This window comes from Trematosphaeria pertusa (assembly GCF_010094035.1).
Source record: "Trematosphaeria pertusa strain CBS 122368 unplaced genomic scaffold BU26scaffold_27, whole genome shotgun sequence".
Lineage (NCBI taxonomy): Eukaryota > Fungi > Ascomycota > Dothideomycetes > Pleosporales > Trematosphaeriaceae > Trematosphaeria > Trematosphaeria pertusa.
In genome coordinates, this window is record NW_022987238.1 from 310,261 (window position 1) to 329,362 (window position 19,102).

The window sequence follows — 19,102 nt, forward strand, 5'->3', positions numbered from 1 at the left end:
GTGAATCTTGGACGATGCGAAGAGTTCAATCAAGCTCACGGAATCGCCAAGACTCTCAGCAGGTAGCTTGGTCTCGACCATCGCGCAGTGCGCCATTCAGTGACCACACAAACGGCTGCACGCGTCAATTAGCGCCGGCAATGCACATTTGTCACAAGCGGCACCGTCTAGCAATTCCATGGTTCAAATCCGGCTCGCCGTGTTCCAAGGTTGTGACTGAGCCACGTGACCGCACGTCCACGCGATGTCGCGTCGACGCTTGCACGCGCCGCGGCTCTGCCGCCTTGCCACTCTCCTAGCTCCCATCCTTGTGAACAGTCCAGACCACCAATTCGCACGTTCCTATTGCTACGATCTCTAGGTGTGCGGGCATCCATCATCATGTATATCCCTCGATCAGAATACTGACCCTTGAGCAGGATCTCCCGGCCATTGCGGAACCCGCGGTAGCATCGACGTCTCCCCCGGCGATCGCGTCTTTCCGACAATCTGCATCCTTAGATTTGCGCTGCCTAGAAGTCGCAGTCTATTGAACCCGCAATCGACATGGCTCGGAAGAAGGTCGAGCTCAGCGAATATGAGCGGAAGCGACAGGAGAACATCGCGAAGACGCAGGCGCTTCTGCGCAACCTAGAGCTGGAGGCCGCTCAGGCCGGCCTAGCCCCGACCGCCAAAACTGCTACCTCTGCGAAGCCAAAGCCGAAGAAGCCCGCGCCAAAAAAGATTAAGCAGGAGGAGGTGGTGCCGCGGCGAACCTCGTCCCGTCTTAAGGGCATTGAGGCCGACAGCGATAAGGCAAAGCGGAAGGCAGAGGAAGAACACGAAGCGCGGAGAGAAGCGGATAAGGCAAAGAGACAGCGTATCAGCGATGCCTACAACTTCAATGACATCGTGGTAGCGGGCAAGGGGTGGGATACGAATGGGAACTTTTTGTCCATTGTAGGCCCCGCAAAGCCGTACGAGCGTACGTTCGATGAACAAGATGTGAAAGAAACTACCGATAAAGAGTTGAGGGTGCTCCGCGAAAAGATGAGCGGACTTGAGCTCTGGCCAGAATTCGAACCTAATGAACTAAAGATTACTCCCGAGCGTATCGTAAGTCATTGTCAGCCTTCCGAAACCATCTATGCTGACCATCTTGCAGTATGCGCTAGGAATGCATCCAACTACCGAGAAGCCACTGGTATTTGCAGGCGATAAGCTTGGAAATCTTGGGATATGCGACTGCTCGCAAAAGGCACAGGAGGTCAAAGTGGAAGACGACGAAGATGCCGACGTGGAGGGCCCTAGCATAACCACCCTGAAGCCCCACACTCGGACGATACACACCTTCCAGTTCAGCCCTCACGACGCGAATGCCCTGTACTCCGCGTCCTACGATTCGACTGTGCGTAAGCTGGACCTAGCGAAAGGCATCGCGGTTGAAGTGTACGCCCCGTCCGATCCCAACGAGGATGCTCCCTTATCCGGTGTCGAAATCTCAAAGAATGACGCAAACATGCTGTACTTCTCAACACTAGACGGCCGTTTTGGAATGTACGATATGCGCACACCCTCCGAGAAAGCAGCCGGTTTGGAGATCTTCCACTTGTCTGAAAAGAAGATTGGTGGATTCAGTCTCCATCCGTCGCACCCGCACTTAGTCGCAACAGCCTCTTTGGATCGTACGTTGAAAATCTGGGACCTGCGTAAGATCAACGGCAAAGGCGAGTGGCGTCTGCCAGCACTAGTCGGCGAGCACGAGAGCAGACTCTCTGTGTCACACGCGGCGTGGAACTCTGCTGGACAGGTGGCCACCGCGTCATACGACGACACCATCAAGATTCACGATTTTAGCAAGTGCGCGGAATGGAAGGTCGGCACATCTTTGACCGACGCTGAAATGAAGCCGTCGGTGGTGATACCACATAACAACCAAACGGGGCGATGGGTTACTATGTACGTGCTGCACTTCCATAAAACGGCGATACATGTTTGGCATGCTGACGGTATCACAATTCAGTCTTCGAGCCCAATGGCAACAATTTCCGCAGGATGGCGTCCAGCGGTTCTGCATAGGTAACATGAATCGCTTTGTCGATATGTACACAGCGAAAGGTCAGCAGCTTGCGCAGCTGGGAGGCGAGGGCATCACGGCCGTTCCGGCCGTCGCCAAGTTCCATCCGACGCAGGACTGGGTCGCAGCTGGGACTGCAAGTGGGAAGCTGTGTCTTTGGATGTAGCCTCACTTGTCAGGACTTTCTTGCCTGAAGCGCTCGTCATTTGGAAAGTACCGTCGCGAAGCCGTATGGTCTCTAGTCTCGAAGCGGCTTTGGCCGAAGCTAGAGGGACGACTTGAATACCATCTGAATTACATGAAGAAGTATTGATTGTTCGTGCCTCTGGAAACGATATATTGCTAGGTAATCAAGAAGCATAGACGGATAGGGCAACACGCCCATATTACCTAGAACCACTATCCTTGCGCAGCGCCGCAACCGAGCAATCTTTCATGCAGCGCCCTGTCAAACAGTATTGCAGGTCGCTATTTCCCTTGGCTATCTCCCCAGAGAAAGTAATTCCATCGAGCCATGATTGGGGTTGAGAGTATGCAGGTAGGCCCTCTCAAGGCTTCCTCTCGTGGAGGGACGTCGACAACGTTCTACAAAGGATCACAAATCGCGAATTTCGCACCGCTTACTTCGCCCCTTTCCGGACGTGAATATGCTACCGTATAAGGATCAGTCATCGTCGCACAAGGCCCTCTGACATTGACGGAGACCCAAAGTTCGCTCCAAGCACAGCCTCAAAGACCGTTACAGGCTCATCCACTGTCCGCAAAAACCTCAGTTTGAATAGACCCGCACACCGCTAATTGAACGTCTTCTACTTGCTTCCAATAAAATGCGCGGTTTAGATATTTCCTTTTCCGGGGACTGAAACCGCGTTTTATGGCGCGCTTGGTGCTATTTTTGGCCCGAAGGTCACTGAATTGCGGAAAAATAAGGTTAAGGTGTGGCAGCGCCGCGAGCGGGCCATAACAACGAGGCCGAACAAGGCGAGCAACGACGTCACCCGCTCCATCATTTCCCACGTCTCTCCACTCATCCTTCCCGTTCTTACCGCAGCACGTCCTTTGTTTCAGAAACACGGAAGCCCATTACCTTATTTCCTCCTTCTCGAAGGTATCGCAGATCTTTCTTCGTATTTCGAGCAGCAGCATCGCAAAAGAGAGCAGATTCACGCTATCGAAATTTCTAAAAACATGCATGATGCGCCGCAGCTCGCTTGTAAGCGATCGAGGAACATATTACGGGTCCTGTGACCCCGTGCGACCGGCTATCGCTGCTTGCTGATCGCTCTGTTTGGCAGCTCGCGATGCAACCTTCGCCTTGACTTTGTGGTTGACAGTTCGTGCTGCGATCCGGGATAGCCGTCTGGAAGTAACCAGGCCAGAGCGCTTGACGTGGGCGCACCAGGTATCGTGGGCGATGCGGCTGTTCTCTCGGTCGTTAATTTGTGAGGCTCGGGCGAAGGATGCTGATGTTCGTCGTTGCCCCTCACACCACGACAAGGGCTCTGGTATAAATTAGCAGAGGCCTGCCACATCTCGAGATCCTGATTCCAGCAGCACTCAGCAGCATTCGAACTCGACTCCACAAGGTTTCTTATTTCCTACCACTGTCGAACCACCACACTCGCTTCAACCTCCGTCAATCTTCCAAAATGAAGACCGTCGCTGCTTTCTCCACCCTCATTGCGAGCACTCTTGCTCAAGGATACTTCGGCGTCATGTCGGCTCGCAGTGCCTCGCCGGTTCATCTGCTGCCCCTGAACGCCATCGGCGGAAAGTTCTTCCTCGGCGGGAGCCCATCGTCCTACTGCCCTCCGCAAGTGGGCGATGTTTGCAATGAGTACCCAGGGAACTCGACTGTGCTCGCCGGCGGCGACGGAACGCTCAGTCTTGCGGTCATTGTGCCTGGTGGACAGCGAGGTTCGTGAATCCGCACTTCCCATGAAATTCACATGTTCTGACAAAGCAACAGTGTACATTGCTCCAGACGCTACCATGAGCTACACTGTACCCCACTCGGCCTATATCCCGGAAGGCTCCGTTGTGGATGGCTGGAGCAAGACCGAGGGTGAAAGTTTCGGCCATCTCACCTTTGACGGCGGTCTCGTTGCATGCCCGGTGGAAGGCAAACCATGGCAGGTGTACGGCCAGCGCCCGAATGTGACCCTCAGCCCCGAGTGCCTGGGTTTCAGCGCTCTGACCGGTATGTTCTGAGCCGCTTAGAATATGATGTTAGCTAACGCTCTCTACAGTTAATTCCACTACGGCCGGCGCTTGGGAGTACTAAAAGTTCTCAATGCATTTGCAGACGTATAAGATCATGCAGATCGTACACGATCATCATTGAAAGTGACCGACAGAAGAGCCATGAAATAGAGATGGAAGACACAGGTGGAGCAAACGTACATAATGAACAAATCCACTAACGAGCCACGCTCTCTTGCAATATAATCCTAATCCTCTCAATCTCTTCTTCTGGCGTCTTGTTCTTGGTTGCGATGTTGCTGATTATGACGGTCTTCTCTCGGCCCTTCATCCCCTTTGCGATTTCGACATCGGACTTGGGCACGTTGAGAACCTGAATCAGGCGTTAGCCAATTTGGTCTGGGAGGTATTAGACAGTGAGACTAGCTTCAGCTAACAGTTCCCTCACAGCCTTGTTAGCTTCCCCTTCTCTTGCCTGTGCAGCGACGCAGACCTCGATGGCCTCATTCGACACAGCTGCGATACCCTCTCTATTAGCGTTAACGCCCGGCTTGACATGGCAAAGCAATTGAATGGAGCCACCCTGAGCTTTTGCCCGTTTGGCGGCGATGAAGCGGATAGCAGGGGTAAACATGGTCGGTATTGGATGGAACTCAGACCATGTGACTGGTGCTTTGATAGTGAATAAGGAAGGTCAGCTGGCTACGTGTCGGCGAGAAATTGGCGGTGTCTGAAAAGCCGACTGAAGCCGCCCTAGGACGCGCACGGACTAGACGGTGAGATGTGGCCAATCACGCAAGGGTCGTCTGGAGATCTCGAGTAGCTTTAGCCGTCAGAGACGTATGCGTCCAACGTTTATACGAACGTCGAACGAAGCTTTGGAGCACTGAAAGCGCTGCTGAAGCGTGCCAGGCGGCATTATCTCCTACCAACGACATCTGTTGATGCTGTCATGTTCCGACATCGCTCTGCCGGCATCCCTGCCTTCCCGCACCGCTAGTGGGGGTGCGAGATAAACCGCGTCTATACCTGTACTTAGGGGAATAGTATCTTCAACTCTTCCCCTAAGTACAGGTCTTCGCGATGAGCAACAATCCAGAAGAAGGCAATTACCTAAGAGATGGCGTAGCCAGCAGAGATAAAAAGGGACCACGCGCACACACACCCAATTTTTCGTTCCCCCAGTTCCTAGTTTTCCCACTTTCCGTCGCCTTTGGACTTTGCTCGTTTTCTGGATATAGCCGGAAAGGGTGGTTACATCGATTGCTTCATTGCGCATACGCGGCCTCGAGGGCTTCAGCTAGTGAAAGGCAGCGGGTACAAATGTAAGGCTTGCCCGACTTCTTTGTGTTGCGCAGCTGCTCTTTGGTCAGCTAGCTAGCGACACACAACATCCAGAACCTCAACCGCAGCGTTGCGAGACGACTGACGCCTCCCCACAGCATCGTTTAGATAAGATGACGTCTGCACCGCAATTGCAGCCCAAATTCCTTCCGAGCCGCCATGACTTGGGTGTTGTGGCAGTGGGCTTTAGCGGAGGCCAGGTGAGTAGCTTGTCTGGATTGCGCAAAGACGACTGACGGCGAATGTAGCCAAAACCCGGTGTGGACGCGGCGCCCATGGCCCTCATCGAGGCTGGACTGATTCAGCAGCTTGAAGAGGACCTCGAGTACAATGTCACCTTTGATGGCCAGGTGCACAACTATGCCGAGATCAAGCCTGCGGACGACCCGCCATATCGCAACATGAAGCGACCCAAGTTTGCCAGCGCCGTTACCAAGGAAGTGAGCGAGCAGGTGTACAGCCATGCAAAGAGCGGCAAGTTGGTACTGACGCTCGGCGGGGACCACTCGATAGCCATTGGAACCGTCTCCGGGACAGCAAGAGCGATCCGGGAACGGCTGGGCAGAGAGATTGCAGTCATCTGGGTCGACGCACACGCCGATATCAACACGCCCGAGTCGTCCGAGAGCGGCAACATCCACGGCATGCCCGTGTCTTTCTTGACCGGCCTGGCGACGGAAGAGAGAGAAGACATCTTCGGGTGGTTGAAAGAGCACCACCGCCTCAGCACGAAGAAACTCGTCTACATCGGCTTGCGCGACATCGACAAGGGCGAGAAGAAGATCCTCAGGGACCACGGAATCAAGGCGTTTTCAATGCACGATATTGATAGGTAAGCCGCCGTCGCGGCACCCCATCGGCCCCGACTTGCTCCGAAAGCCACCATACTGATGTTGAGAGCATAGACACGGCATCGGCAAAGTCATGGACATGGCTTTGGGCTGGATTGGCAGCGATACTCCCATCCACCTTTCTTTCGACGTGGACGCCCTGGACCCGATGTGGGCGCCGAGTACTGGCACACCGGTCCGCGGTGGCTTGACGCTACGTGAGGGCGACTTCATTGCGGAATGTGTGGCAGAGACGGGCTCACTGATTGCGCTGGATTTGGTGGAAGTCAATCCGAGCCTGGACGAGCACGGGGCAAGCGATACTGTCCGCGCTGGCTGCAGCATTGTCAGATGCGCACTCGGCGACACGCTCTTGTAAAGGCGGCGTTGGTGGAGCGAATGGTCCGGCTTGGAGTACAAAAGCCCACGGCAAGGGCAATTACGGGCATATTTTAGGGCGGATACATAGAATTCTGCTGTGCATTTGACATTCGGGCCTTTGTCGATGAGTGAACAAGGAGTCACGAGCGCGGTGCGCGAAAATAAACCGGAAGCATAAGCTTACCCCATCCGCCGGTCTTCAGCTGCTCCGGGCACTTTCGCAGGAATTCCCCTTTACCGCCGTTTGTCAAATGTCAATTACTAGCTTTATAATGGTGACCCGGTGGTGGAGCTCCGCCATGTGATGACCCGGTGCCGCAATCTAGCCAATCAAATCGCTGCAGGTGCACAACTCGGAATGAACGATCCATCGCGTTCCGAACCTCAGAAGTGTAGCTTTGTCGTGAAGAAATTGCAACATCAATTGACTCTCCTACGCTTACTCTCAAGATTATACGTCCCTAGAATCGCCGTTCCGCCGTGTGCCGCGATCCTTGCCAGCGTCAAAGTAACGACGTTCGTACGTCATGGCACCTGCGGTTCCGCCGAAAAAGCACCACGCTCGCGTTCAACTCTACATACATCTTCTCTCCTCTCCTCTGATCCGAGCACCTGCACACCGACATGTGTAGCCCCAAAGTCTAAACACGCACAGCAATGCAGCCAACTGCACGCCTCACTCAGTTACACCAATTGCCTTCGGGAGTCCGAGAATTACTCTCTCGGGACACGATTCGGGCCTGCGCCAGGTCCTCGCCCTCGCTGATCTCACATGCGGCCGCTGGTCCGTGTTATCGACAGCATGTGGGAGCTTCTTCTCAGCAGAAGAGGCTCCTCACTATAAGTCAATTGGATTCCGGCAGAGACAGTAAGTAGTGGCTAGCTGCCTTTTCGTCCCGTTTGGCCCCCGGTATAGAGACTACTCATGAGTCTCTCCCAGCGGCTTAGGAGGCTAATCGGGCGTCACACAGACCGGGAACGAGTTCTTATTCTAGGAAGCGGATGGGCTGGGTATACGGTCGCACGGGAGCTGGACTCGAAGAAGTACCAGGCCGTTGTGGTCTCGCCTAGGTCGTACTTTGCTTTTACGCCTCTCCTTGCTTCTACGTCGGTCGGCACCCTCGAGTTTCGAACCGCGCTTGAGCCTGTGCGGACGAGGCGGACGAATGTGAGCTTCTTTCAAGGGTGGGCGGACGGGGTGGATTTCAAGAACAAGGTTGTTACGATTGAGGAGGCGGTGGATGATCCGACGGCTACGCATGCATTGACGGATGACCGACATGCAGGAGAGACGAAGGAAGAAAGGAAAGAAGAGAAGAAGGTGGAAGCTAAGAAGGGCAAGCTGTTCGACTTGACCTATGATAAGCTAATTATTACCGTCGGCTGCTACAGTCAGACCTTCGGGACTCCTGGGGTTAAAGAACATTCGTACACTTCCCTCCGTATCCTCAATCGAACACAGCTGATAACATATGCAGCCTCTTCCTCAAAGACGTCGGCGATGCTCGCAAAATCAGATCCCGCCTCCTGGCATGCTTCGAGGCGGCCGCCCTCCCCACAACCCCCGAAGAGCGTCGTCGCCAACTTCTCAACTTCGCTGTCGTCGGCGGAGGTCCCACAGGTATCGAGTTCTCCGCCGAGCTTCACGACCTCATCCACGAAGACCTTGCGCGCCTATACCCCGAACTCATTCCGTACCACAAGATTACCGTATACGACGTCGCAGCAAAGGTGCTGCCAATGTTCGATGAGAAGTTGGCGAAGTATGCTATGGACACATTTAAACGAGAGGGCATATCGATCAAGACTCAGCACCACGTTCAGGAGCTTAGGCCCGGAGCGCCGGGAGAAAAGGGAGATGAGGGGGGAGCGAGGCGGGACCATATGGTCTATACACTCAAGGTGAAAGAGGAGGGTGAGATGGGTGTTGGGATGGTAGTGTGGAGTACGTTTCCCTAGAACCCGCTTGTATCCCTACGGACTAACCATTCCTCAGGCACTGGCCTCATGCAGAATCCTTTCGTGGCAAAAGCCCTCGGCTCTGTGTACGAGCTACCCAGCAGCTTCAAGCGGCTCGAAGCCGGCGAAGGAAAAGGCAACCCCGACAACCTCCTCTGGAAAATCAAGAAAGACCAAAAGACAGGCTCCGTCATAACCGATTCTCGCCTGCGGGTCAAGTTGGTAGGCGAGAAAGACGGCGACCAGAAGCCAGAAGCCATCCTCAAAGACGTCTTCGCCTTGGGTGATTGCGCGATCGTGGAGGGCACATCCTATCCCGCTACGGCCCAAGTAGCGTCGCAGAAGGCGTACTGGCTGTCGAAGCGCCTCAACAAGGGCGACATCGAAAAGGCGGGTTTCACATGGAAGAATATGGGCGTCATGGCGTACATTGGTAACTGGAAAGCGCTGTTCCAGGGCGGTGAAGGAGGCAATATCTCCGGCAGATTAGCGTGGTTGATCTGGCGCGGCGCGTATCTGACGAAGAGTGTCAGTTGGCGGAACAAGATCTTGATACCAACGTACTGGTAAGTGTGCCACTTTGAGAAGCAGAAGGATTCGTGCTGACTGTATATAGGCTTATCAATTGGCTGTTTGGGCGCGACACCAGCCGGTTTTAGAGAGTGGAGAGTGTCATGAGAACTTACTAGACAGCTAGACCTCAACGTAAAAGAAAATGATAATGTTTTGCCATCAGTTTTCTCTCTTGAACCCCATCTACCGTCTAAAGTTGGATATGGCTCCACCGGCGCTCTAAGAGAAACGTTAACTTCCGTGTTGTAACACCTTCGACACCTAGGTTATGCTCTACAGGCTCTGCTTGCAGAAGGCCGAAGCTATGTTATGTGCTATTTGGCATGATAGAATGCCACACTATCGCGTGCTCGTTGATTGAGAGCGTGAAACCATCCCATTTGCCCATCTATCCCAAAACCAAGGGTATACGACTCCGAACGCCAAACCAATTCGCCAGCCCACCTCCCTCTTCCTGCCCACTGATCCCCACAGCCCTACACCATCATTCCTCTTCCTCTTCCTCCTCCTCCTCCTCTTCTTCTTCCTCCCCCTCGCTCTCCTCCCAAATAAAAGCCTCGGGATCCACCGGATTCTTCTCTACATCAATCCCATGCCTCTCCACCCACGCCTTCACCCTCGCCTTATTAATCACCGCCTCCGCGCCACCCCTCTTCCTGTGGTCCAACACATCCATTGCTTGCAGCGTAGTGATGATGTCGTCGGCGGTGATGTACGTTTCGTCGCGCAAATCGTTGACGGTGAGTGTGCGCTTGGACGGCACGGCGAGGATGGTGCGCGCGAGGGTCTGCGACCAGAAGTGCGTGTAGGCGAGGCGGCCTAGATCGGACAATGCTGCACAAATCTTCCATTAGCAGCTTTTGGGGTTATGGGGAAAGAGGGACGTACGTTTCTCAGGCCCACCAAGCCTCCCCTCGTGCCGGCCCAGCTCATAGCTCGCGCCCATCAACACCTGGCCCCAGCCCTGCTTCTGCCACGGCGGAAACACGCAGATACACGCCAGATTGTAGTTATCCCAGCTCATCTTCTCCTTGCTGAAGAAGCCGACGACCTGTCTTCCGTCTGCGCCGTTGTCTGACCGCGTGCCTGCGATCGCCGGCGAGGGCCGCTCGAGCACGAGCAGATAGTACAGGAAGGTGGTCACGTCGTAGAAGACGGATTTGGTGTCGAGGAAGAGCTTAGCGAAGAGCGAGAGGTTCTGCGCGTAGAGCTTGTGCTCTTCGCCGTCGAGCTCGTAGAGTGTTATGTTGTCCTTGGTGTATTTGACGACGCCTGGCGGCGGGGCGTTACGGAGCGGACATGCTTTCTAGCAAGCTTGGATCAGCAATCCTATCTCTCGTTCTCTCTCTCTTTCTACCCTCCCACCCCCCACCCAGAGCGAGTATATTTGTGCGTGCGAGAGTTCCGTCCGACTCACCAGATGTCCCAGAAACGGCACGAGTTCCTTGGTATACTTAAAGCACCACTGGCACACATACAGCCTCTCCACCTTCCGGCCGACCAGCTCCTCGGGGTAGAAAGACGGGAACCACGGCTTAATGAGCAGCGAGCCGAAAACGACCTCCAGGACATTGGGATCCATGGAGGGCTTTTTCGCGGAGTCTTTGGGCGGGGCGCCATTCGGGATGGCGGGGTCGGATGCCATTGAGGTCTGGTGCGAGGTGGGAAGCGCACGCGGTGACGCGTGAACATGCGGGGTGCGCCGATTACGGTTGAGGGCTGAGGTTGGAGGGCGTGCGCGCTATGACGGATGGGGGTTGGGTTGACGCGGGGGCACGTGCGGATGTGGACGGCTTTAGGGTTATCATGCGGAGAGCCATAAACTAGTAAACGAGGAAGGAGTAGTAGCTTACTGCTCTATCCGTTCCCTCGTAGTGGTTCCATAAGTATAATGTAGGTACAGGAAAACTGGGTAGAATCAGGAAGTCAATGCTTCTTGGATCAGCGCTCAGAACGATTATCTTGTTGCATAAAGGCGCTTATACAGAGAGGTAAACTTTGGGTATCCTTCACGCCTCCGTTGAGTGGATTACTCAGTGCTAAACAGATGCTGGAGGCCAAACTCCGCAACGCCAAAACGCCGATCCAGCCCAATCCAACCATAGCCCATTTCATAACCACCTCCCATCCAGAACGCCTCAAGATCACCTTCTCTACACCCTCCCCTTCTCCTTCTCCTTCCCACCCCCTTGCAGATACCCAACCACATCCCCACACCTCTCCAACCTCGCCCTCGTCTCCGGCAACCCCTTCTGCAACCGCCCCAACCCTTCGACAGCCCTCTCCCAATTCCTCTCCACCTCCTCCCTCCTCTTCACGCCCTGCACACCCAGCACATCCTGCTCTCCCATCTCCACCGCCCTCTTCTGCCCCTCTCTCCACCCCCTCTCCAACTCCTCCATCTCCCTACTAAACTGCTCCTCCCACCGCCTCGCCGCCAGCGCCGGCGTCGTCCGCCGATGCTGGCTAATCTTCGCAACAAGCGCATCGCGCTTCTGAACCGCAGCGCCCAGCCGCCCTCTCAGCTTCTCATCAAAGGGCTCGAAGTCCTCGACCTGCACCACCGCATTCTCGACATTGACGTCCATTTTCTCGCCGTCCGCGTCGCCGTCCCCGTCTTCCTCTGAACCGCGCTTTACAACATCGATCCCATTTATGCTGATGTTGTGGCGCAGGCCGGCGAGGACCTGCGCGACGAAGGCGTCGACGAGGTCTTCGACTTGGGCGCGCAGGTCGTCGGGCTCGGAGGAGTCCGGGTGCGGGGGCAGGTGCAGGTCTATTTTTTTGCGCGCGACGGTGCGGATTTGCGAGGTGAGGTATGTAAGATCGCCGGGGGATTGGAGTTCGATTTTGCGGTGCTCCGAATCCATTGTCGCTGCGGGGGTGATGTGCTGGGAGGATGCGCGGTGTGCTGATGACGCGTTGCAGCTCTGCCGGTGCGGTTTCTCGATTGTAGCGAATTTTCGCGTGAAAGCGCGGGGCTGTAGCTATAAGATTATAGGTGTCGGGTCGAATTGGAAGCGTGGTGGTGTCGAAATAGGTGTTGGAAGGCTTGAGTTCACTCTGTTTTGGTGTTGTTTTGCGCCCGGGAGATCGCCGCGGGGCCACGTGATCGCATGCGGCTAGCGTATCGTTATGCATGGAAGGTGGGGCTACCTCGGCCGGTTAGTGAATGGCGAGATAACCCTGAACCATCCTGCAAGGCACAAGATGAGAACGCAGTAAGAGTGACTGGTATATATGAAGTGGAGAATTCCATAGTATCTAAAACGAAGCTGTGGGCTTGCGTCCAGTTGTCTATCCTGACAATACAAGAGTATCCAAAGTGAGCGAAGCCTCCAAACGCCTTTCCCATGAGATAGCAATAAATCTTCAAAGAAAGTCAGCCATATGCACGCCGCCCCATACCCAAAAATGGCCGGAATGTCAATACGTATAACACCGTCCAATGCGTAGATATGAACAGGACCGAGGTCGCCAGTCCCGATGTATCCAACACCATCCGATCCGGGTAGATCGTTCCATTGCGCCCGCGATATGCTTGTATATACGTAATTTGATGATGTGGTTCGGCCTACGAAGGGAACATGTTCGCGACTTCCTCGTCCGTGACTATAATGTCTTTGACGGGGTCTTGTTTGCGTTCGAGGTCGTCGAAGTCGAAGTTGGCAATGTAGCTTGGGAGGAAGATCTCTGTCCACACCATGTCAGCTACTATTTGCGCATGAAATCCGCACCGAATACGACAGAACCCCAGGCTTGCGATCCACGAAACTCCCCAAGATGTGCCGTCGATCGCCGAGGCAACCCGTGCGTTGTCCCATCTCAAAACTCAGGCCTGAGACGCCCTCCTCGACTCGTCACACTATTCTGAAACACCAGCACATCATCTACACGCGAAACCTGGGGTATCGCTGCTCCCATAAACCCGAAAATAGAGGCGTCTGCGAAACGTACCCTGATTCCAGTCAAAGCCTTGCGAAGCCTTGACGCAAGTTATCTACCCCATCGATCAGCCGTTTTCGTCCGTGCAGGTATGCAAGCCTCACTAAACCTCAGGCTCACTGTAGGTATGCCACGTACCAGTCTCGGACAGTCGGAGTTGCCAACGTTGATGACGGTGTGCTCGGCTTTGGAGAAGGCGGCCGCTGGGAATTGTTTGTTAGCTTGCCGTCCGCTTATCACGGTGCTCGTGGGGCATGAGGGGCATGAGGGTTGGTTGAGAACAATGAACGAATGGGCGGACGTACACATCAACGACGGCCTCCTATCCTTGACCTTCCCCTGCGGACTCGGAGCCGCCGACTCGGCGCTCACACTCCTAAAGCTGCCATATTCGAACCCGGAGCTGCTTGCGCAGCTGTCGCTGGCACTCCCGCTACTCCCCGCGTCCACCACCTTCTTCTTTCGCTTCGGTATCGCAATGCTGGAAGACATAATTCTCACAGTACAACGCCGTTCGCGTGAATAGGAAGTAAAAGGAGTGTCGAAAGAACGAAGAGAAAGTGGAGTGGTGGAGTTAAAGAACGCAGGTCACAGCCTCGAGGTGGATGACTGGAAGCTTAGATGGGGCTGGCCAATGAGGTCATTCCATCGCCTGATGGCGCCTGACGGCCAACAAGGGTTCGGGGACGTGTGACAGACACAGCGGATATGCATCTAGACAGGAAAGCTTGCCACGATATGTTGCCCTTTTGCCCTGGTCGGTTGCATTTCTCGTCTTCAGCATGGAGTACTGAAGGGCACCGCCTTGACATCGCCATTGCCGGTTACACAATTAGACAAAGCATCACTCAGCGCTTATCATGCCTTTGTCAAGCTCTCGAAAGGATGCGATTCATCGTGACATCAACTTAAGCGGTACCATGCCTCTCGTTATCTTATCAGCCACAGCGGCTCGGAATGTACGCATTCGTTCTGTCAAGAAAGAGCGATTCCAAGGTTAGCAGCTCAATTAATTTCAGTCACCTATTTGCACCCCCAGGTATCGTACATTACATTGGGATATCGTTCGCAAAAACCACGATCAAAAAGAAATGAAACTTCTCAACTCGGTCCTGCCGATAGCCGTAGAGATGAACCAGTATAATACTAATGAGCCGCGCCAATCGAGGTACCCAAGCCCAATGCCATCCCTCGAATGCTGCAACATGGGTAATTAGAGCGAGAGATGTGAAGTAGAAGAAGGAAAAAGGGTTTTCGGAGACAAAAGAAATTACCGCATCTCAAGTCCATCAGCTTCTGTGAGGCAACTGCGCTTTGTCGAGCAACAGTTCCCACAATTTTGCGGGCACTATCTGCTCCGCCTCTTATCATCTCCAGTCGTTTTCGTACCAACAACTACCCTTCGTAAGCTCCTTACGAGATGCTATTTCTCCTCCGCCCAGGGGTATCCGGTTAAAGAATCGAAAAGCAAGGCCCATACGCCAGACTCCTCGGCTCCCAGTCCTGTTTGCCGTCCAAGGTAAAGAATTATGTAGATCAGATGTGGCTCAAAGTGCCGAGAGTAGAACTAGGAAAGGGGGGTATCATAGCTTCGTTGCGTGGCGAGGGAGCGGCTCTACCATCCCTTCTTCCGAGCAAACCGCTTGTTGAGGAGGACGAGCACCTTCGAGACGTTGAACTGGACGTATTCGAGATCCAGATCTTCCTGGTTGTCCTTCTGCATCTCCAGGAGATCGTCCAATTTGAGGTCGAGCTCCAGAAGACCGCGGTTGCGACCCTTGTAGTGAAGCGAGATGACGAAGGTCCCAGGAAGAGGGCTCGTGAAGTTGAAGTAGATGTTGGCTCTTCGGTTCTCAGGGACATTGCTCTTCTGAATGACGCCCTCCTTCTCGAGCTGCTGGTGAGTGAACTTGTAGGGTCCAAGAACCTGGTGTTTCTGTTGCTTCCTGGTCTTGCCCTCGGACTGGCTCCGGACGTTGTGGAGGTACGATTTGTATGTCTCGAGTTGTCCAACAAGATACGCGTTGTGGCCACGGATGGTGCGATGTACTTCTTCGAGCTTCCTCGTCTCTTCAATAACCTTCTCCTTCATAGAACCCAGGTGGGCCAGCTCTTGTTCGACCTCATCTCGGAGCAAAGAGAATCCGTCTTCCTTGTCAATGACACCAAGCTCTTGCAGCTGGCTCAGTAGCTCCATGCTGCGGATGCCCTTCTTCACCATCACCGAGTCATTCTTCGTAGTAGCTGCTGCCTCGGCTATGCGGTCGAGCCTCAATGGCCTGCGCGTGATTGACGTATTAGGAGGAAGCGATCTCAGAATCATGACAAAGGTGGACTTGGCTTCCATGAAGTAGATCTCTTCCTGAGTGATGTCCAGCGCTGCAGTGAGATCGTCGATAGGCGTCTCCCACTTGCTGAACAGTGGCAGATTGATGGCTCGATTCTCTTTCCGCGGCAGCTGAGCCGGAGCTGGTCCGAGTTCTTGGAGGATTACGCCTAAATGTGAGCTGTCGTCTTTTGCCAGCTCGGTTACATGCCTTTCGAGCAGTGCATGCGTGGCGTACACTTCGTTAAGGGAAATGGAAAGCTCGAGATCCCTCTTGGAGAGCGCAACATAATTGTCCATCTCCAAGCTCTCATAGAAGTCCTGCACTTCGCAGAGATCGAGCAGGAACTTGTTGATGCGCTCCTTGTTCTGTTGGATGAATGGTTGCAGCTTGACCATGTACGGCTCCTTCGCATACGACGGCTTGTTGGCCAGGTTCTGCAGCATCTTCGCAACATAGGTGAGTGTACGCTTCGGGTTCTCAGCCGGGGTCGCATCAATCAGCATGTACGATCTCGGCGTAACAATTGCGGGATTGATGAATCGGAGGAAAAAGAAACCTCCGATGAGCGTGCAAATGGTCTGGTCCTGCGCATCGGGATACTTCCGCCGCGAGAGACTGCGGATCTGCTTGCAGATCCATCGAATTCCGTATGGCGTCTCCTCCAGGCCGTTGATGATGGTAGTGAGGAAGTTGTTGGCGATTTCCATGAGCATGGTCAGCCGCGGGGCAATGATCTGCTGCACCGTCTCATTCTCCGCAGCCTGTTCGGCAGTCACGCCTTTGGGAAGGTTGGGTGGCAGTTTTCCCTGCTGCTCTTCGATCTCACTGACCATCTTCTCATATACCTTGAGGGGATTAATCTCGAGATCCAGGTCTTTCAACTCAATCAGCGAGTTGATGCGTTCTTGCAGGACAACCTTGAGGTAGCTTTGACCAGGTCCTCGGCGGGTGTACGTGGTCATCATGCGCGAAACCGGGGTGTTGGCGCGAAGTAGGGAACTATAGTCCGGGGTATTGTCGAATTGATATGTGAGAACAGACTATTTTCTGAGATCAGCAATAATTTCCACAAGCCCGGGTAAACCAACATACCTGAAACATAGTCAGTAGCAGATGCTCTTCTCGACTCTCATACTGATTCCCGTAGATGGTGAACATGACGGTCTGCAGCAGCGCGTCGATCTCGGCCATGGAAACAAGGCGGCAGAGGTGGGCAATGTGCCTCGGCTCCGACTGGAGGAGGAAGAGCAGGTTTCCGTATTTCTGCGTCTTCTCGTCGTTGGGAAAGAAGCCCTCTTGAAGCTCAGCGGCTTCGTCGAGGTGGCTTGCAACCTCGTTTTGCTACGTGCATAGTCAGCCCCGTCCGGTGCAACGCATGCTGTGCTACGCGTACCTCTTCCAACGCCATGCGGTTCTGAATGAGCAGCGCTATCCGCGAGTCGAGGTAGCGCACGTCCTTCTCGAGGACGAAGTTCTTCTTTGACTGCGACGAGATCTTGGCCTTTAGCTCGCGCAGTATCTTCTGGGCTGTAGACCGTTAGCATCCACCCCAGATCGCATGCAATTGAACCAGATATACCTCTTGCTAAATCGTCCTCGATTTCCAGCTCCTTATCCTTCTGGGACATGGACAGGTACAGGGCGGTGACCGAGTAGCGCTTCGACTGGCGCACCGAGCGCGAGCCATCGTGCGAAGACATGGTGTTCTGGCGCGAGACGGGGATGAAGGACGAGGACGAGGAGGTCGACGCCCGCGAGGGAGCGTGCAGCATGGAGACGGCCATGGTGAGGGCCGGCGGGGGTGGTGGGAGCGGATCGAGGCAGGTGTTGTAGAGGAATGCGGTTGCACGGGGTCGCGGCGGGACGATGGGTGAGTCGGACAAAGAATCAGGACTCAGGTACGTGTGCAACGCTGGCAATGGCTCAGCCCACGCCGGATGCTGCGCTTTGTCCGCGACGAGGAATTCAGGGTCTGAAGGGTTTTCTTTGTGCGCGGTGCCTGGATCTGCGCGCGAGCGAGATTGCCAGGATGGCCCGTCCAGCGAGTCTGCGATAGTAGCACTCTATCTGCGGTCGGCGTCGCAAATGGGGCTCTGGGAGCGCGCGGAAGGGATTGCTGGAATGTCTGGCGTGCGCGGGACGGTTCGCGGGCGGCGAGGGTCAAGAGATGCGGCGGCAGCTGGTGAGTGGTGGGCGAGCGGTGGGTGGGCGCGGGCGCGGGGGGATCTCAGGCAACGAGTGGGCGCCGGTGCTGCCACATTCCAGAAGAGCGGGCTGGGGACGGTGGAAGATTGCAGCGTCTCGCGGGCGAATAGACGGAGGGTGGTTGTGTGCGCAAGGAGGGAGCGGGCGGCGGGTAGGCGCGTAAGTATGGCGATGGCGACGGGCGACGGCCGCTGGTCGGGCGGGCGCAGGAGCAGCGTTTCAGGGTGTGCCTGCGTGCTGCGTGCTGCGCGTTCCGGCTAGCTGGGCGGGCGTGAAGCGTGAAGGGGCAAACGACGCCGCAGATGCAGCGGGCGAGTGTGCTGGAGCAGCGCAGGGCAGTCAGGGGAATCGCAGTCGGCACACAACGTCAGCGAGCGATGCGGTGGGCGGCTGCATTGACTGCGGAGGTGTTGCGCAAGCGGGCGGGCGTCAAACGTATGAAATGTTCAAACTGGCCCGCTGCGTCCCAAAGCAGGCAAGCCCAGGGCAGCCCAGGGCAGCGCTTCTGAAACTGTGCGGGATAAGGGGGCTGCAGCAACACACCAAGCACCTGACCAGCGCGCACGGCCCCGCCGCCCGCTAGCTGCTGGGCCGGTGCCTGGCGTCCCCAGAGTCGACGAAAGGTTCCACGACGGCACCAAGCATTGCTTGCACCACCGTCAGCAGCCCCTCCCCAATTACCTTCTGCCTGCCTGGCCTCGAGCTGCCCTATCGTTCTGCCGCCGCACAGTAGCTCTGCAACCCAACACGTCTAACAGCATAGCAGAACGGAGACCTGCATCTCTTCTGCCCCTGCCGTCGGAGTACCGAACTCTAATGGGCTCCTTCCGTCTTGACAGCTCTCGACAATACTTGGAACGCGCGCCACCGCCCACACGGTGATAGTTCACCAAGAAACACTCAGCGTACGCAATCAGCCTCCGTCGTATATCGCTTGCCATCAACATCAGGCCACTCTCTCTATCAGGTCCCCTTCCAGTAAGCCGCTACCCGATAGACTCACTTAGCTCCCGCGCTGAGCACCACCGCCGCCATAGCTCATCCCTCCCTCCGGTGACGCCGTTCCTGATACGCCAAGCCCATTATCCGATGGCATAGCAGAAACGCCATTATTCCCAGCCGCGAACCCATCACCGTGAAGCCCAGCACACCCTCATATGCTATGCCCGGGATCGTCGCCGAAAATCAGCCAGTGCGCCGGCGAGCCCCGCAAAAGAAACACCTCGATCCAGCCAAAAACAAACAGCAAGCCTACATTAACATCAATGGTCGACATG

General features: G+C 55.1%; 10 protein-coding genes across 10 annotated transcripts; 4 read left to right on the forward strand and 6 right to left on the reverse strand.

Annotated features, from left to right (window-relative positions):
• The first annotated feature begins 147 nt into the window (after positions 1 to 147).
• On the forward strand, positions 148 to 2,417 carry BU26DRAFT_470018 (WD repeat-containing protein). The gene is made up of 4 exons (XM_033825331.1): positions 148 to 361; positions 420 to 1,095; positions 1,145 to 1,938; positions 2,003 to 2,417. The coding sequence occupies exons 2-4, from the start codon at positions 547 to 549 to the stop codon at positions 2,220 to 2,222; spliced, it is 1,563 nt and encodes a 520-aa protein (XP_033675828.1). The 5' UTR covers positions 148 to 361; positions 420 to 546; the 3' UTR covers positions 2,223 to 2,417.
• Positions 2,418 to 3,353: 936 nt separating this feature from the next.
• Positions 3,354 to 4,504, forward strand: BU26DRAFT_191417 (uncharacterized protein). Its single transcript, XM_033820516.1, has 4 exons — positions 3,354 to 3,524; positions 3,611 to 3,973; positions 4,026 to 4,256; positions 4,306 to 4,504. The coding sequence occupies exons 2-4, from the start codon at positions 3,706 to 3,708 to the stop codon at positions 4,338 to 4,340; spliced, it is 534 nt and encodes a 177-aa protein (XP_033675829.1). The 5' UTR covers positions 3,354 to 3,524; positions 3,611 to 3,705; the 3' UTR covers positions 4,341 to 4,504.
• On the reverse strand, positions 4,122 to 4,956 carry BU26DRAFT_525729 (DUF167-domain-containing protein). Its single transcript, XM_033830573.1, has 3 exons — positions 4,686 to 4,956; positions 4,460 to 4,631; positions 4,122 to 4,271 (listed from the first exon to the last, which is right to left on the reverse strand). The coding sequence occupies exons 1-2, from the start codon at positions 4,890 to 4,892 to the stop codon at positions 4,476 to 4,478; spliced, it is 363 nt and encodes a 120-aa protein (XP_033675830.1). The 5' UTR covers positions 4,893 to 4,956; the 3' UTR covers positions 4,122 to 4,271; positions 4,460 to 4,475.
• A 759-nt stretch (positions 4,957 to 5,715) lies between these two features.
• BU26DRAFT_441977 (Ureohydrolase) lies at positions 5,716 to 6,811 on the forward strand (the record flags this gene model as incomplete). The annotated part of the gene is made up of 3 exons (XM_033824484.1): positions 5,716 to 5,802; positions 5,851 to 6,434; positions 6,508 to 6,811. The coding sequence occupies 3 exons, from the start codon at positions 5,716 to 5,718 to the stop codon at positions 6,809 to 6,811; spliced, it is 975 nt and encodes a 324-aa protein (XP_033675831.1).
• A 304-nt stretch (positions 6,812 to 7,115) lies between these two features.
• Positions 7,116 to 9,512, forward strand: BU26DRAFT_191343 (uncharacterized protein). Its single transcript, XM_033820515.1, has 5 exons — positions 7,116 to 7,681; positions 7,785 to 8,241; positions 8,292 to 8,758; positions 8,810 to 9,338; positions 9,389 to 9,512. Exons 1-5 carry the CDS (start codon positions 7,471 to 7,473, stop codon positions 9,429 to 9,431), a joined length of 1,707 nt encoding a protein of 568 aa, XP_033675832.1. The 5' UTR covers positions 7,116 to 7,470; the 3' UTR covers positions 9,432 to 9,512.
• On the reverse strand, positions 9,504 to 11,057 carry BU26DRAFT_556606 (acyl-CoA N-acyltransferase). The gene is made up of 3 exons (XM_033832393.1): positions 10,763 to 11,057; positions 10,234 to 10,651; positions 9,504 to 10,179 (listed from the first exon to the last, which is right to left on the reverse strand). Exons 1-3 carry the CDS (start codon positions 10,988 to 10,990, stop codon positions 9,830 to 9,832), a joined length of 996 nt encoding a protein of 331 aa, XP_033675833.1. The 5' UTR covers positions 10,991 to 11,057; the 3' UTR covers positions 9,504 to 9,829.
• A 140-nt stretch (positions 11,058 to 11,197) lies between these two features.
• Positions 11,198 to 12,446, reverse strand: BU26DRAFT_191591 (uncharacterized protein). Its single transcript, XM_033820517.1, has one exon. It carries the CDS (start codon positions 12,213 to 12,215, stop codon positions 11,499 to 11,501), a length of 717 nt encoding a protein of 238 aa, XP_033675834.1. The 5' UTR covers positions 12,216 to 12,446; the 3' UTR covers positions 11,198 to 11,498.
• Positions 12,447 to 12,905: 459 nt separating this feature from the next.
• Positions 12,906 to 13,641, reverse strand: BU26DRAFT_525733 (uncharacterized protein). Its single transcript, XM_033830574.1, has 4 exons — positions 13,596 to 13,641; positions 13,429 to 13,493; positions 13,303 to 13,345; positions 12,906 to 13,038 (listed from the first exon to the last, which is right to left on the reverse strand). The coding sequence occupies exons 1-4, from the start codon at positions 13,597 to 13,599 to the stop codon at positions 12,920 to 12,922; spliced, it is 231 nt and encodes a 76-aa protein (XP_033675835.1). The 5' UTR covers positions 13,600 to 13,641; the 3' UTR covers positions 12,906 to 12,919.
• Positions 13,642 to 14,905: 1,264 nt separating this feature from the next.
• BU26DRAFT_535692 (Rho GTPase activation protein) lies at positions 14,906 to 17,404 on the reverse strand (the record flags this gene model as incomplete). Its single annotated transcript, XM_033831301.1, has 4 exons — positions 14,906 to 16,660; positions 16,713 to 16,961; positions 17,014 to 17,147; positions 17,200 to 17,404. The coding sequence occupies 4 exons, from the start codon at positions 17,402 to 17,404 to the stop codon at positions 14,906 to 14,908; spliced, it is 2,343 nt and encodes a 780-aa protein (XP_033675836.1).
• A 279-nt stretch (positions 17,405 to 17,683) lies between these two features.
• On the reverse strand, positions 17,684 to 18,860 carry BU26DRAFT_511974 (uncharacterized protein; the record flags this gene model as incomplete). The annotated part of the gene is made up of 4 exons (XM_033827343.1): positions 17,684 to 18,069; positions 18,369 to 18,472; positions 18,507 to 18,785; positions 18,829 to 18,860. 4 exons carry the CDS (start codon positions 18,858 to 18,860, stop codon positions 17,684 to 17,686), a joined length of 801 nt encoding a protein of 266 aa, XP_033675837.1.
• Between the last annotated feature and the right edge of the window lie 242 nt (positions 18,861 to 19,102).

Bases quoted from the DNA above. Each gene is read 5' to 3' on its own strand.
- BU26DRAFT_191591 (XM_033820517.1), bottom strand. From the start codon at position 12,215: ATGGATTCGGAGCACCGCAAAATCGAACTCCAATCCCCCGGCGATCTT.
- BU26DRAFT_556606 (XM_033832393.1), bottom strand. From the start codon at position 10,990: ATGGCATCCGACCCCGCCATCCCGAATGGCGCCCCGCCCAAAGACTCC. The intron at 10,652-10,762 runs GTGAGTCGGACG...CAAGCTTGCTAG, and splicing joins TGCCGTTTCTGGGACATCTG to AAAGCATGTCCGCTCCGTAA. The intron at 10,180-10,233 runs GTACGTCCCTCT...AGATTTGTGCAG, and splicing joins GCTTGGTGGGCCTGAGAAAC to CATTGTCCGATCTAGGCCGC.
- BU26DRAFT_191417 (XM_033820516.1), top strand. From the start codon at position 3,706: ATGAAGACCGTCGCTGCTTTCTCCACCCTCATTGCGAGCACTCTTGCT. The intron at 3,974-4,025 runs GTTCGTGAATCC...ACAAAGCAACAG, and splicing joins TGTGCCTGGTGGACAGCGAG to TGTACATTGCTCCAGACGCT. The intron at 4,257-4,305 runs GTATGTTCTGAG...CGCTCTCTACAG, and splicing joins GGGTTTCAGCGCTCTGACCG to TTAATTCCACTACGGCCGGC.
- BU26DRAFT_191343 (XM_033820515.1), top strand. From the start codon at position 7,471: ATGCAGCCAACTGCACGCCTCACTCAGTTACACCAATTGCCTTCGGGA. The intron at 8,759-8,809 runs GTACGTTTCCCT...ACCATTCCTCAG, and splicing joins TGTTGGGATGGTAGTGTGGA to GCACTGGCCTCATGCAGAAT. The intron at 9,339-9,388 runs GTAAGTGTGCCA...GACTGTATATAG, and splicing joins ATCTTGATACCAACGTACTG to GCTTATCAATTGGCTGTTTG.
- BU26DRAFT_525729 (XM_033830573.1), bottom strand. From the start codon at position 4,892: ATGTTTACCCCTGCTATCCGCTTCATCGCCGCCAAACGGGCAAAAGCT. The intron at 4,632-4,685 runs GCTAGTCTCACT...CGCCTGATTCAG, and splicing joins TGAGGGAACTGTTAGCTGAA to GTTCTCAACGTGCCCAAGTC.
- BU26DRAFT_470018 (XM_033825331.1), top strand. From the start codon at position 547: ATGGCTCGGAAGAAGGTCGAGCTCAGCGAATATGAGCGGAAGCGACAG. The intron at 1,096-1,144 runs GTAAGTCATTGT...ACCATCTTGCAG, and splicing joins AGATTACTCCCGAGCGTATC to TATGCGCTAGGAATGCATCC. The intron at 1,939-2,002 runs GTACGTGCTGCA...ATCACAATTCAG, and splicing joins ACGGGGCGATGGGTTACTAT to TCTTCGAGCCCAATGGCAAC.
- BU26DRAFT_525733 (XM_033830574.1), bottom strand. The intron at 13,346-13,428 runs GTACGTGGCATA...TCGATGGGGTAG, and splicing joins ACTCCGACTGTCCGAGACTG to ATAACTTGCGTCAAGGCTTC. The intron at 13,039-13,302 runs GTACGTTTCGCA...TGGTGTGGACAG, and splicing joins AGGCTTTGACTGGAATCAGG to AGATCTTCCTCCCAAGCTAC.